Consider the following 13758-nt stretch of genomic DNA (forward strand, 5'->3'; position numbering starts at 1 on the left):
CTGGCTCGTGGACCTTTTCTGGCGCTTCGTGGACATTCCCTGCGTTGCATTCACGAGGAATGTCGAGACATACCTTGTGTCGCACGTTTCTTCTTCCGATCGCGTCGATGAATGCGAACTCCACGACCACCAGTGACGTGTGTGACGAGTTCAGTATCTGTATTCGGTAGCTAGCTGGCTAGCTACCAGGGACACCGAACAACGGTTCTGTGTATTGTCTTTGGGAGGTTTCTGCAAAGAGGAAGAGTGCCGCCTCGAGGCGGAGTTGCTCGTGGTACTCTCCATACTCTTGGTGTCGTGGCGGTGGCGAAATCGTCCTGTTCCTGGCCGTGCCACCACCACAACTACCGCCAATGTCAGAGAATGTGGGCGCGCCGAAGCTGAAAGCACATTCGGACGGGGAAATAACTACCATATTCGTATTTCGGGGAAGTCTTGCGCCTGGAGCCATTGAATCATGTATCTAGGTACGTACGAAGCTCTACGCTGCTGTTCTCAAAGAGTGGTGGTACTCGTTGGATTGAGTATCGGGATCTCTGTTAGCTTAGGAACACATCTGATCTCTCTTTTCTCTTAACAACTATGAATGCTCTTTCAAAAAAAGGCACTTGAGAGACGCTGGATCGTGTCCTGCGCTCGCTCTTCGAAGAAAAAATATATAGCACCCTGCTCACGGAATATGCCTGTTCTGTCTTAATGTCTGTCAGCGTCTACAGAGTCCCCATGCTCACGTACAGTCGGCACCGCTCTCTCTTTGAAACAAGCTGCTGTTCGCATTTTGCATGAACTCAACGGATTCAGTATCTAGATGGTGGTTTTGTGAATCACCAAGTTATCCCCAGCTCGAAGCATTTAAAGACGGTATTGTCTCCTCGCACCTTCGCGTCTGCGGGCATAAGGATGGAGTGATCCGTGAGGGACGAGAGCATCCAACTCGGCGGTATTGACCAGAGCTGGGTCCGCTTCGTCAAGAGATTTGAGCCCTGCCAAGCGCATAGCCGTCTCGACTTCGTCTTTGAGGACTGACCCATGAAAAAGAGTTTGGTTAGCGCACCACGAGCGAAGGAACTAGAGAATGACCCCAAAAAGGTGGAGGATAGATAACTTACTGTTGACAACATGCATGACGCCTTCTTTGCCGTAGTTGATGGCATACATGAAAGGTCTGCCTAGGCCGACGCCGCTGGCTCCAAGACAGATGGCTTTGAGTATGTCGGATCCTCTCCTGAACCCTCCGTCGATGAACACTTCCATGTGATCAAAAACCTCTGCACACTCCCTGTGAAGCTCCAAGAGCACGAGAATGGAAGCCGGAGCGCCATCCAGAGCTCGGCCTCCATGATTGCTCACCACAATCCCCTGACATCCCATGTGCATGGCGATTCTGGCATCAGCTGCTGATTGGATGCCCTTTAAAACAATCGGCAGTTGGGTCTGTCGGCGCAGCCAGGCAAGGTCGTCCCAGCAGAACGCGGGATCAATGAAAGATCCAACACTTCTGGCGAGGCCCGAGCCCTTGTGGTCGCTCCCAGCTGAAGCCCCTCCCAGACCACTGGAATGTAAGGTGTCGTGCTTTATTCGTTCGTCTGCTTCTCTTTTCGAGACGACGGGAAGGTCGACAGTGACGAACAACGCTTTGATCTGCGGCCGGCTGTTGATGACTCTGAGGAGCTCTTCGGTTTTTGACCTGTCCTTGTTGATGTATAACTGGAAGAAGAAGGGATGGTCCTTGCCCGCGGCGTCGAGAATTTCGAGCAGTGGAAATGATGCCGTGGTCGATATCTGGACGTGGTTAATCTCACCAGAAACTCATTCGCGCCCGGGGCAACTAACTGTCTGAATGATACCGGTGGCCACCGCGCCCTTACTCAGCGCCAATTCACCCTCCGGTCCGGCTGTCTTGCCCACACCTGCCGCTAGTTGACTATCAGCATCGGATAGGACTGTTAAGAAGACGGAGACCAGTGCAAATACTACAAAGGACCCTCCATACAAAGTTTTAGGTGACTTACGCGCGATCCAAATGGGAAGAGACACTTGGCAACCCATCATGGTGCTTTTTGTAGATACCGTCGAGACGTTCCTTAATACCCGAGGCCTGAACCATATCTTCCTGAATAGATCATGATTGGCATCTCGCGTTATGTTATCGTTCGAGGCGCCCGAGATGAAGGTCCAGCTCTTCTCTGAGAGTGATTTCCTCGCCGCATCCTCGAAATCGTACAGGTTGATGAAAGTGTCGAGCGATGGTTTGTCTCCTTTCTTCTGCTTTGGCCTCGAATCTCGACCCGGTGGGACATCTGGAAGCTGAGTCCTTGGGTCAAGATCCCCGATTTGCTCCTGCGACAAGAGGTTGGACTTGATCAGATTCGGTTCATGGATCTCCAAATAAGCCTCGGTTGCATCTCTGCCAGCATATGCGTATATTACTGGGATGTCTCGTGAGCCTGGGATGATCGTCCATGCAGGGGACCTTACTCTCTGCTCCGCCTGGATGCTCTGGGGCGAATCTTGTCATGTTATACACTTTTCCCTCGACGACAATCCAGCAATCATCGCGGGTGGTATGTGATTGTACGGCGGCTGCCGAGACCAGTTTCTTGGAGCTTGCCATGCTTTCTTTAAAAGCAAGTTGTCTTATTAGCCCTTCTCACTTGGAACAACTCACATCTCTCGAGAACGAAGGTAGACCGCCTGTGGCAGTGTGACGGCGGAAATCCGATGCCTTCTTGCCATCCGTTCTCCAACTCGGCGCGGTAATTTTCCCCGCATCTTTGATATCCTCGGACCACACTCCGTCAATGGAGGCGGCCAGCACCCTTCTGCGACTGGGGGACCCGAATGAATAACGGACAAAGCATTGGTTGGCTCTCCTTCAAAATGCGATCAGGCTGAGGGAGGCTCTCCATTGAAGTTATGATACCATCGGTTATTCTCTGCGAGAGGCAATATCGACGCTTGTCATGCAACTATCTTTGCTTCCAATCGTAGTTGTTCTGATAATTAATATCGCTTACCTGGTCACTACGCATAGAGGATGCTTCAATTTTTCTCTCCCGTCTGTGCGGCATGCTTCCAAGACACGGTTGAAAAGGTTCGAAGCGCGCCTGTGAACACGGGTGCCCATCCGCTAAGGCTTGAAGTATTCTTGGATTAGACGGAAGCGAGTTCTGGCAAGGCCGACATTCCACCAGATGTCCCGATTGTGTGAGATCCAAGGGATGGGTATTAAAAAGCTGAGGAGTACTGACTACTCCGTTCCTGGCTCAGCTCTCTGAATTGCTTAGTGAGGACTGACGCACAAGGGCGTGCGCAAGGGCGTCGACGTCCTCGAGCTCAGGTCGCCGACTCGTAGGTGTTGAGCACGCCACTGACAAGTCTCGGTATCAGCATTCAAGCCGGTAAGATCTACCCTGTAATTGGGCATCAGCACGACAGGTGAGATTCAAAGAGGGTCATGATCGACATGTTATCTTGACCGACATGTTCACAGCAACGACGCGAGGGATGACCAAGGTTTCAGAAAAAGGGCGGGCCTGAGGCCAGTGCCTAAACCGAAGCCTAGCGAGGACCCCGATGCCCCCTTGGTGCCCCTAACTACCCGTATTTGGAAGGCACCGAAGCGCCTAGCAGCCACCTATGTGCTTGTACAAGTAGGTCGGTTTCCCGAGTCGAATAGTGATCGGGGAGCCCTGACAGGGGCGCGGGCCCAGTCCCGGGTTTACCTATGGGTCCCGGGTGCTACTGCCAACCTTTCCCCTTCCCCAGATTTCGGGGGGTTGTTCGACAGCCTGCGATGATGATGATTTTCTACGTTGATCCTCGTCACCACATAATTCTCCGCTCGTCCTGTGCATCTCCCTCCAACAACATTGCCCTCCTCCAACCTCAGCCTCCTCCACATTCTACATCTTTGACGATCCTCAGCAGCAACATCGGTATTGGCCCGATCTATCTGTCTTCTACATGAAACCATATGAAAATGGTCAACCCCTTGAGGGCAATCCCACCTCTCATCGAGTAGCCACGGTACGGTGATCATTGATCTTCGACGGGACTTGCGAGATATCAGGCCTTGACTAAACTCCTCGAGATACAATGGTTCGATGTGCCCAAACACCTCAGAAATGCCCGGCGCCCACTGACTGAGGCTCCGATAGTCCGCTACCAAGACCCCGCGAACGCTTCGCTGCCCCAACTGTGACCTTGTGGTCGCTCGCCCTAGTCACCTCGCCCGTCATGTACAATCGCATCTACACCCTTCCCAACGTGAGCACTACTCCTGCGACCAATGCGGTCGCCAATTTTCGCGGAATGATGTCCTCCTCCGGCATCTTCGGACTGCCCACCAAGCAACCATATCCCGAAAGAGGTCTGCGCAAAAGTCGTGCTTTCGCTGCGTCAAGAAAAAGTTGAAATGCGATCGGTCGCAACCTTGCCTGCCCTGCACAAAGTCTGCTTCGTTTTGCAAATATCCGACAGATGAAGAACATATGGAGAGTGGCGTTCCTGAAGGCAAGGTTGAGTCGCCAGCTCCAACGTCGACGTTCCCAGAGCAGCACCAGCCATCCCAGACCGCCCCTTTTCATAGTCCGCAGAACTATCAGAATGAAGCGCAGACCCATCTCGGAATCGCTAATGGCGCCCCTGGTCTGATGCCTAATGTCGCTCAGAGGCCAGGCAGTGATCGGACCTTCAATGGTAGCCCGCCTTTCTTCCAGCCAACTCCTGAACCCAATTCGATAGAAATGATCTCCCCAGATCTCGTTGCTTTCCCGACTACCAGCCCGAATGGCGGCGCCGAGTTCAACCATTCCATGATGGGATTCGAGGGATATCTACCTGGTGATTTCAATTTTATGCCTCACAACTCAGCGCCGAGGATTGTTGGCGGAGTGGACTGGCTCAACCTAGACCTCGACTCACCTAACAACGGCAATTTTCAAGCTCAATATCAGACTGGGGGTGTTATGCAGTCGATGTATTTTCAGCCCTCAATTTCAACTGGCCCGGATGAAGCGCTGCAACACAGAAACCATCAGGCCATATCTGCACAATTAATGCCAATCCGAAACCAAGAGTCCAAAGGGATATCGGCCAAGTCGCCCGAATCGCGAAGCGCTGCTCATCAATGGCCTTTTGATCACACGCGGAATCCCGAATCTCAGCGATACAGGCTTCCCCCGTTACGAGACATTCTGCAAGGCACTGTTGCCTCAAGTGAATCTAACAACGGAGCCACCATTAAGAGCCTGATCCAGTTGCTATCCTCGCCGTACTTGCCAGAGAAAGACCCCTCTCAGGACGTAAGTATGAAGTCGGCCATGGAGCTGCTGAAAAACTCTTTGGAGTTGTACTTTGCAGAGTTTCACAACATTTTGCCTCTCGTACATATCCCTACCTTTCAAATAACCAAGGTTCCTACCGTGACGCTGGCGGCTATGGCTTGTATTGGAGCAATGTACTCGGACGATCAGCATGGGACAGAACAGTCGTGGTCCTTGAGTGAAATGTGTGGTCAGATGATTGCATGGCTGGTAAGTCTTTCATCCCGAAGCGAAGAGGACTAGTGTAGCTGATTATTTTAAACTAGGGTGTGGGGGACAGCACTCGCTTCTACAATTCACCCTATCTCATAGCTTGCTGTCTTCACCAGATCTATTCTCTGGGCTCGGGGAATATGAGACTTTACGCAAATGCAGACTGTTCCAGGGGCATATTGATGGGTTGTCTCCGTGGAATGGGTCTGCTCAAGTCCCGTGTCAGTACCGAGGTAGAGTGGGAAGACTTCAAAAAACCACTGCCCAACGACAATGCGTCAGCCGAATGGCTGCGATGGAAAGAACAGGAACAGGAGAAGCGCATTGCCTGGTCTTCATTCGAGTATGACTGCACTTTGTGCACGTTGACCGCGCGCCGAGGTGCTGCTGATTTGCAGGAGCTTCCATGCTTTTTGCCCTGTGCGGAGCCTCTATGGGATGCTAGGTCGCCCCAGGCTTGGGCGGCGCTCTATTCTCGACTGACTCCAACCGCACGGGGCGCATCAACGGCGAAAGTGCTCCGGAACCTTCTGGCTGGAAAGGGTATTCCAGAGGAACTGCCAGCATGGGGTAAGAGGCTATGCGCCCAAAGCATTGGCCGACTTCTTTGGGATATCAAGCAGCTGGATATCATGGCGACGACCGAGTACCTCAAACTACCTTCCCTAGCTGCGGCCCAGAGACAGACCAAAAGCACCCTACTCCAAGGCCTCAATGCGCTTTGCGAGTCCATGTATGCCCTGTCGAGTACAGCTGATCTCATTCACTACAAGTAAGTCTTTTCCGCCACCAAATGGCTCCAGGAATGGTTGACTAAATATCTGCAGTCTTACAGCGCTCATCTGTCATTATTCTCACCTGTACAGTGCAGACGAGGCTATGGACCTCATTGTCCATATTTTCCGCACTTCTGCTTCACAGTCAAAGCAAATCGACCAGAGCCTTGTGTCAGCTAAGCGACGCCTATGTTCGATACTGGTGAAAAATCCCACCAAGGCCCGTAATCTAGCCTGGCACGCAGCTCAAATCATCGCTGTGGCAAATGAATACCTGGTCTCTGCACCTTGTGAGATCATGCGGACGTTCATGGGCTACATCTTCATCCTTGCCTTTGCCAAATTCGGGCCACAACCCTGCTCAGAACCTGGTTACGCCTCGTGTCCGGTCCGACTCGATCTGCCAAATCGGATTGACGGTCAGAGGACCGCCATCGCAACCTGGATCGAGAACGGAGGGCCCGCAAGCATTGGCGCAGTTGAAAACATCTACAGCAGTGGCAGTCTCGCAGCAATCAGCCGGGAAGCTCAAACCATGCTGCGGAAAATGCGATTCTGGAAGCTTTCCAACAAATTCAGCCGGATACTCGAGAGCTTTGACTTTGATTCGGATTAAACAATGCGCCTAGGGCCAGGGATGTCAAACTTTGCCATCACTCAACACTCACGCTTCAGCAGCTGCAGCAAGATGGACATCCTGACTCCGTGTGAACTGCTGCCTACCCGATTTTTGCGCCCGACGACCGAAACAAGCCAATTGACGATGGAGTGGTACGCCCTTCAGCGCGGATCCGGGGGCGGGGTCATCATGAATTCGAGACCAGGGGACTTGGACGTGACAGACCCGACAGAGAATCGCCCACTTGGCCGACGGCAGACGCTCGAAATACTGTTGTTTGAGGCCTGGGGTCTCGTGTACCGCCCACGACAGCGAGCGACTTCGACAATGCTGTTGTGGGACGTCCGAACTCCGAATGTAAACCGACGAGTGGAGACGATGCGAAGGCTTGTTACTCTCAAAGGGGCGGGCACTTGGCGAACAATTGGAAAACGGTTGCTTGCCACCAGGACGGTCACACGTTGTGATTCGCCTGTGACAAAATTCGGAGAAATTCACCCACGAACTTGCTCCCCAACTTTTGAGCTTCGACGTACATCCACGCTTTCCGCAAACACACCAATTTACCCGCTCGAAAACCCCGCGCCCACGGAAGGCGTTCTGCACACGAGTGTACACAGTCGACATCTCTCAAAACTTTCTCTATCCTTGCAGACTAGATCCAACTAGACGCGGGGGTACCGACCTCGTTGGTCTCACTTTCACTTCATCATGGGCTCTCTTCAAAGTGACGTTCATGACGAGGACCCTCAAATACACCCCCTCCACCTGACGCCATTCGATGAGCTGCCCAACAAGAAGCGAGTATGGCCCAGCGAGCCTAATTCGAGAGAAGAGGGATTGGGCCGCCTCGTCCTTCTCACTCGAGACGTCGTCGCCTCTGCGGCTGCAACGAGCATTCGAAGCGGACGCCGTGTAAATCTAGGCTGGGAGTTGAATAAGCTTGAAGTCGCTAATTTCGGCCGGTTGCCTTGCAAGCACGAGATTGTCGGCCTCCTCGACGGCGCGGCTTTTGACGACATTTACACATTCAACCCGCAGCAGAGTAGCCAGTGGGATGGACTCAGGCATTTCTCCCAGCCCGATCCGACTGAGAATGAGCCAGAAAAGAGAGTTTTTTACGGCGGTGTGACGAATCACGAGATTATGGATCCCACGAACCACCGGATAGGACTGCAATATTGGGCGAAAGAAGGGATCTGTGGGCGGGGTGTGCTTTTGGACTACGTTTCGTACGCAGAAAAGAGAGGCATTGAGTATTCGACATTTAGCGACCATTCAATCCCACTAAGTGTTCTCCTCGAGATCGCTCGAGAGGAGAATTTGACGTTCAAAAGGGGCGACATTCTCTTCGTACGCGTGGGGGTGACCAAGGAATGGGACACGCGCATGACAGCTGAGGACAAAAATGCCTACGCAACCACAAAGACACCTCAACACGCCGGCGTTGAAGGAACCGAAGAAATGCTCCGTTGGCTGTGGGACAGTGGATTCTCTGCCGTGGCCAGCGATGCAATATCATTTGAAGTGTATCCTGCGAAGAAAAGTTTTCCCCGTGGTGAAGGAGAGCCTGAGATAGAGGGACTCTTTATGCACGAATATTTACTCGCGGGTTGGGGCATGCCGATCGGAGAGCTCTTTGAACTGGACGCGTTGAGTGAGATGTGTAAGAGGGAACAACGCTGGGAGTTTTTCGTCGCCAGCTCTCCTTTCAATATGAAGGGGGGTGTTAGCAGCCCACCGAATTGTATAGCGATCTTCTAGGCAATCGCTGCGGAGATTTTGGGCGGCGGAAGGGGGAACTGCGAGGTGATCATGATCACGACGGAGATAGTCCAGAGGCCTCTAGTTCTTGAGATTATTGTTCGCCCGAGCAGTAGAATTGTGAACTCGTTTACACGAACGAATACAATGAAGATTTGACAGGAAAGGATAGGAAAAAGTAGACTTCTTTGGCATTTGCACCTATTATACTCTGCCTGCCTCTCCAAGATTGAAATCCTGCCCTCCATCTCGCCGTACATCGAACAGATAGACCGAAGATATATTATATGCATGCAAAATATCCAATCAATTTGCGTTTCATGTATGTACTCGGCCAGTAGCAGAAGAGGAAGAGGAAGGGGTTGGGGTTGAAGTTGAACTATATAAAGCCCAAAGGTTAAAGGGTGAAGGCTGAAGACTCCTGTCGTCCATCGCCCAATCCTTTTTCGTTTTATTTCATCTCCCCGCCTCCTCATCCTTTCTCGGTCCTTCTCAGTTCGGGCGTTCAGGTCCTTACGGACGGACTGGACTGCCCTTCTCTCAAAAGTCGCGTGCATGTGTGTACGCACGTCACGCACGTACAAGTTTGTCCGGTTTCCTGGAAACTTTTGCCCTGCCTACATACAGCATGCTATGCTAGCCCGCATTTTTCAGACCTTCAGACCTTCTCCTCGGGCTTCTCCTGGATCTCGGTGGTAGGCGGGGACAGAGACTCGGCCTCGGTGGGGGGCGAATGCACGATATCCTTCGATTTAAGGAACTCGTCGAGTTCCCTGCGCTGTTCCTCGCTGATGTCGTTGACATGCACGGCAACGTCGTCGCCGAACTGTTTTGAGATCTCCTCGAGCGAGAGGCGCGCGGTCTCAGGCCAGAAGAAGTAGATCATGGGCAGGTAGACGGCACACCACACCACAATAACCAAATAGTACTTCCAGCCGACATTCACGAAACCGATGGGCGCCGTCTGCAGCAGGATGATGGTGGCCGCGAACTGGCCAAACAGCGAAAAGCCCATCCCGATCGGCCGGATCTCGGTCGGGAAGATCTCGCTCACGTACAGGTACATGGTCGTGTCGCAGAAGGTGCCCTGGAAGGTCAGGTACAGGAACACGATGAAGACGCCGCCCGCGTTCCCGCCCTTGTCTGTTGTGCCGGCGTAGGTCGCGAGCAACGCGCACAGAATCGACGTCGTCACCAGGCACCCTGCCGTGCCGAACATATACATGAAGCGACGCGAGTTGACTTTGTCGTGGAGCCAGGCGCCTGTCGGGTTGTAGATGACACCTGAAACAATGAAAAATATGTGAGTAGAAATGGCTCTTGCGAAGCGGGAAGGGGGGCGGCAATACTTACCGGCTGTGGTGAGCCAGACGGCGGAGAGAAGGAGAGGCATGGATCCTGTCTGACCTAGATTCGTGTATAGAATCACCATGTAATTGTTCTAGAACGTGTTAGTACTTGATCTGGGCAGACGAACGACCGAGAATTTCCACATACGATGACCAAGGGACCAGCAAACTCGGCTCCCCATTGAGTCAAGAATCCAATGATCATTCTCTTGCGATAACTCTTCTTCTTGATGCAAGCCATCCACGGTCCATACCCGACAGCTCTCAGCTTGGCAGCATCAAGCGCAATCTGTTCTTTGGTCTGATACAGTTCCTCCTTCGCGACGAGATCGTCTGGGTCGTCAGGGGAGCGGCGCAGAGCCTGGATAACAGTCCAGGCCTCTTCAGTCCTGCCCTTCTGGAGGAGCCATCTCGGCGACATGGGGATCCAGAGCGACGTGACTGCCAAAACCAAGGGGGGCAGGGTCTGGATGCAGAGGGGAAATCTCCAGGCGAAGGACGGGTTCTTGTCCGTCGCGAAATAACACGCATACCCGAGCCAGCCAGAGAGCATGTACCCAAAAACGAGAAAGATGGCCTTAAAAGTAAGTAAAATGGATCATCTGTTTGAATAAAGGGAACCTACATGGTGCCCGACCAGCCAGCCGCGATTTTCAGGGGGGGCTAGCTCAGACAGATACATTGGGCAGGCCGTGACGAGAATTCCAATGCCTAAACCTGATATGACTCGGCCCACGTGGAACATGCTGGCGATGATATCAGGACCGTCCATTTTGGAGTGAAATAAGATACACGGAAGCGGCAACTTACGCAAGGGCTGCTGCACCACCTTGAAACGCACCTCCGATGATGGCCAAGAGTGCTCCGAGTTGAATACTTCGTTTGCGGCCAATGGCAGTGGCTGACCAGGCAATGAAAAGAGATCCGACCGCTCCGCCTGCGCTGTATAGACCGTTTGCCGTTGCAATTGCGTCTGTGGTCTTTCCGCCATAACCAGGTTCTCCTTGCATGGGTAGGTCGAAGAACTGATACCATCCTGGCTGTCCAATGGTGCTGCCGATGATGGCTGAGCAGTAGCCATAGGTCTGCGAGAGTCAGTCGCTTTCTCTCAACAGCAAAGCATAGGGAGTCGACGGTAAGGGTGTGGACCGCTACTTACCATTGAACCAAAGGCGACGGCCACCGTCACAAGCCTATTGTACCGACTCGAGTGAGATGATGCATGTTTCTTTCTGGCCCCCATGATTGTTGATAGTGCTGAAAAAAGGAACCACCAGCCAAATACGGAGGATCTCAAACAAAAACAAGCAGTCCTCAGGAAAGGGTAGTTCAGGGAAAAGAAGAGATGACAATCCGAGAGATCGGTTCAGAGGAGGAGACGGGGGATAATGTGGTTTGCTATGTCCAGCAGCCAGGTTGCCGGAGAATGAAAAAAGTCTGGAGAAAGTTTCTCGAGTCTCTGCAAAAGGGACCTGGAGCGTCTTTCCTGCGGGGTTCTGGGGCTGGGAGCAACTTAGGCCTCGGGGAATGATGCTAGCCTTCCCGCCATGAATAATCTCTCCATCTTCAATGTTCGAGTTGGGGATGAGAGACGGACAGAAGGCTGGTGGGACTCGAAACCCGCTGATCCAGGCCAGTTTGGAATTCGCGCAGGCTTGCCACAAGCATCACTTACCTCGGACAAAACGACGGCAGTGGATGTACAAGTAGGTCTGTAGGACAACTGGAATTCCTGACGAATCCTGATGCCAGCTGGCAAGTGGCTGCTTCTGCAGAAAGGCCCGGGAAGGGACCACAACAATCTCCGGCGACCTCTGGATCACGAAATCCCGGCATCTCTCCTAAGTTTGTCGAGGCTTGCGGGTCCTCTCGCCCAAGCGCCTGGGCCAAAGAATCTTTGGATCAAGCGAGCGGAGCGTGCCCTGCAGCTCGCCTTTTCCAGACTGCACATGGAGTCATTTTGACAAAAGTCGATGATAAGAAGGACGCCCACGCCAGCACATTTGTTGTTTTCTGCAGATCTTCATGTCTAAATCACCATCCACCGTGGATGCTGAGACATGCACGCTGATACACCGCCTCGCTGGGATTGGACTACCGAGAACACAACCAACCACCGGACCGTCATTGGTGAATGTTGGAATCCGTCAGTGCAAGACGGAGTGCCGATGTCAACAAACCAGCGCTGCGAGTCAGGAAATAGTTCCGTAAGTTGCCCACCGAAGCATCAGCAACGAGCGGAACGGCGCGATGCTGGGAGAGCCTGTCGAGGTACCTAGCGGGACGCCTCAAGGCCAACTTTGCCCCTCTGGTCCGACAGGGGAAGTGGTTATAAGCTAGCGTGTAGCAGGATGATTGTTTCTTACCTTGGGCAGTAGCCGCAGCCGGCACTGGCGGTAAGTCCATCGCCAACCCTAAGCCACCCCCAAGGTGCAACGCAAGTGTATTTCCGGTGCGATGTTGACGGAGAGCATCACTATTTCTTCTTCGTATCAAGATTTGTGCAAACTGAGGATATGTATATGCTATTGATGGTTGTGAGTTCTCGGTAAAGTTGAGGAAGTTGATGTCCGCAAAAATGCTGCCCGGCAAAAGCAGCAACGGGATTCGCCTCGTTTGATCTTCTTCTCTCCACGGCACATGGCAGCTGCAGCTTCATTAACCTCATTCCCCTGCCACGACGATCCTCATGCTACTTCTTCTGCGCAGCTCCCGATGAATTTCATGTCGCCCTACAGTCGCATGGCGCTCACGCCGATGATGCCACTCCCGATAGAGATCTTCCCGTTACAACGAAATCTACTAGCGGCCACCCAACATCCATATTCGGTACAATGGAGAGCATAAAACAGGTCGATGCTGGAGAATATCTTGACCTTCCTTGCGAAGTTGACGGAGTGCTTTGGCTATGATTACCCTCGGCATTTACGCGACATTGGAGCCATGCTCCATCCATACCATGTTGGTTGATACATGTTACCTTTTGCTCAGACAAAACCTCTCCGACCTCGAGGCTTCGCTTTGCTCTTCACTTATCGCTATTCACATCTTTCTCGACACTGAATACACATCCATAACGGCCCGAGCTTCTACCCTCCATTTAATCTAATGGCTTCTCTCTCCCAATCTCTTCTCATTCGTCTAGCAAAACCAATTTATCCGAAGCTCGTGCTGTTTTCAACTTCTTCATGTCTTCTTCGGCGTCCTTCAATACGTTAATTAACCTAGCGGCGAAAGAGAATCAGCATGTCTCCGTCCACGCACATGGGGAGCGGCGCAGTCATACCTCTCCAGTCCCATCTTTAGTTCCTCTCTCGGGGTCTCAAAGGTAATTCTAAAATTGCCGTTCTTTTCACTGGCAAAGCTCGCTCCCATAGCCAACCACACAACCAACATGGGCGATTTTCCAGCTTAATGATAGCTCCGCCTCGACGCTATCCTCCCTGAGATACCTTCTCAGATCAGCCCAGATGAAACTCGTCGCGCTCGCCGTGTTATATGGAAGCGTGCTGTTTCAGGAATGACGTGGTGAACTCATAAGCATCCGTCATCCTCTGTTGAAGGAGCGGAAAATAGGTATCCAAAAAGGGCCCGTCGTTGAGTAAATTCAACCAGGCATGTTTCCGCGAGCTGCGATGCACGACTGAAACTGGCCACGGCGCGGAAACATTTCATCACTTTACCGTTAGAAGGTGAAATCAAAGCACCAC

At 52.5% G+C, this 13758-nt stretch overlaps 5 protein-coding genes across 5 annotated transcripts; 2 read left to right on the plus strand and 3 right to left on the minus strand.

The window, feature by feature from the left end:
* Positions 1 to 852: 852 nt before the first annotated feature.
* On the minus strand, positions 853 to 2614 carry Z519_09125 (uncharacterized protein; the record flags this gene model as incomplete). Its single annotated transcript, XM_016766850.1, has 5 exons — positions 853 to 1022; positions 1110 to 1782; positions 1834 to 1916; positions 2013 to 2429; positions 2479 to 2614. 5 exons carry the CDS (start codon positions 2612 to 2614, stop codon positions 853 to 855), a joined length of 1479 nt encoding a protein of 492 aa, XP_016617148.1.
* Positions 2615 to 4239: 1625 nt separating this feature from the next.
* Z519_09126 (uncharacterized protein) lies at positions 4240 to 6932 on the plus strand (the record flags this gene model as incomplete). Its single annotated transcript, XM_016766851.1, has 4 exons — positions 4240 to 4372; positions 4483 to 5537; positions 5594 to 6312; positions 6368 to 6932. 4 exons carry the CDS (start codon positions 4240 to 4242, stop codon positions 6930 to 6932), a joined length of 2472 nt encoding a protein of 823 aa, XP_016617149.1.
* A 714-nt stretch (positions 6933 to 7646) lies between these two features.
* Z519_09127 (uncharacterized protein) lies at positions 7647 to 8699 on the plus strand (the record flags this gene model as incomplete). Its single annotated transcript, XM_016766852.1, has 1 exon — positions 7647 to 8699. The coding sequence occupies one exon, from the start codon at positions 7647 to 7649 to the stop codon at positions 8697 to 8699; it is 1053 nt and encodes a 350-aa protein (XP_016617150.1).
* A 658-nt stretch (positions 8700 to 9357) lies between these two features.
* Z519_09128 (uncharacterized protein) lies at positions 9358 to 11291 on the minus strand (the record flags this gene model as incomplete). Its single annotated transcript, XM_016766853.1, has 6 exons — positions 9358 to 9983; positions 10053 to 10140; positions 10197 to 10625; positions 10674 to 10794; positions 10859 to 11133; positions 11208 to 11291. The coding sequence occupies 6 exons, from the start codon at positions 11289 to 11291 to the stop codon at positions 9358 to 9360; spliced, it is 1623 nt and encodes a 540-aa protein (XP_016617151.1).
* A 1890-nt stretch (positions 11292 to 13181) lies between these two features.
* Positions 13182 to 13444, minus strand: Z519_09129 (uncharacterized protein; the record flags this gene model as incomplete). The annotated part of the gene is made up of 2 exons (XM_016766854.1): positions 13182 to 13272; positions 13335 to 13444. The coding sequence occupies 2 exons, from the start codon at positions 13442 to 13444 to the stop codon at positions 13182 to 13184; spliced, it is 201 nt and encodes a 66-aa protein (XP_016617152.1).
* Positions 13445 to 13758: the final 314 nt, after the last annotated feature.

The sequence above is a fragment of the Cladophialophora bantiana genome, assembly GCF_000835475.1.
Source record: "Cladophialophora bantiana CBS 173.52 unplaced genomic scaffold supercont1.14, whole genome shotgun sequence".
NCBI classification, from domain to species: domain Eukaryota; kingdom Fungi; phylum Ascomycota; class Eurotiomycetes; order Chaetothyriales; family Herpotrichiellaceae; genus Cladophialophora; species Cladophialophora bantiana.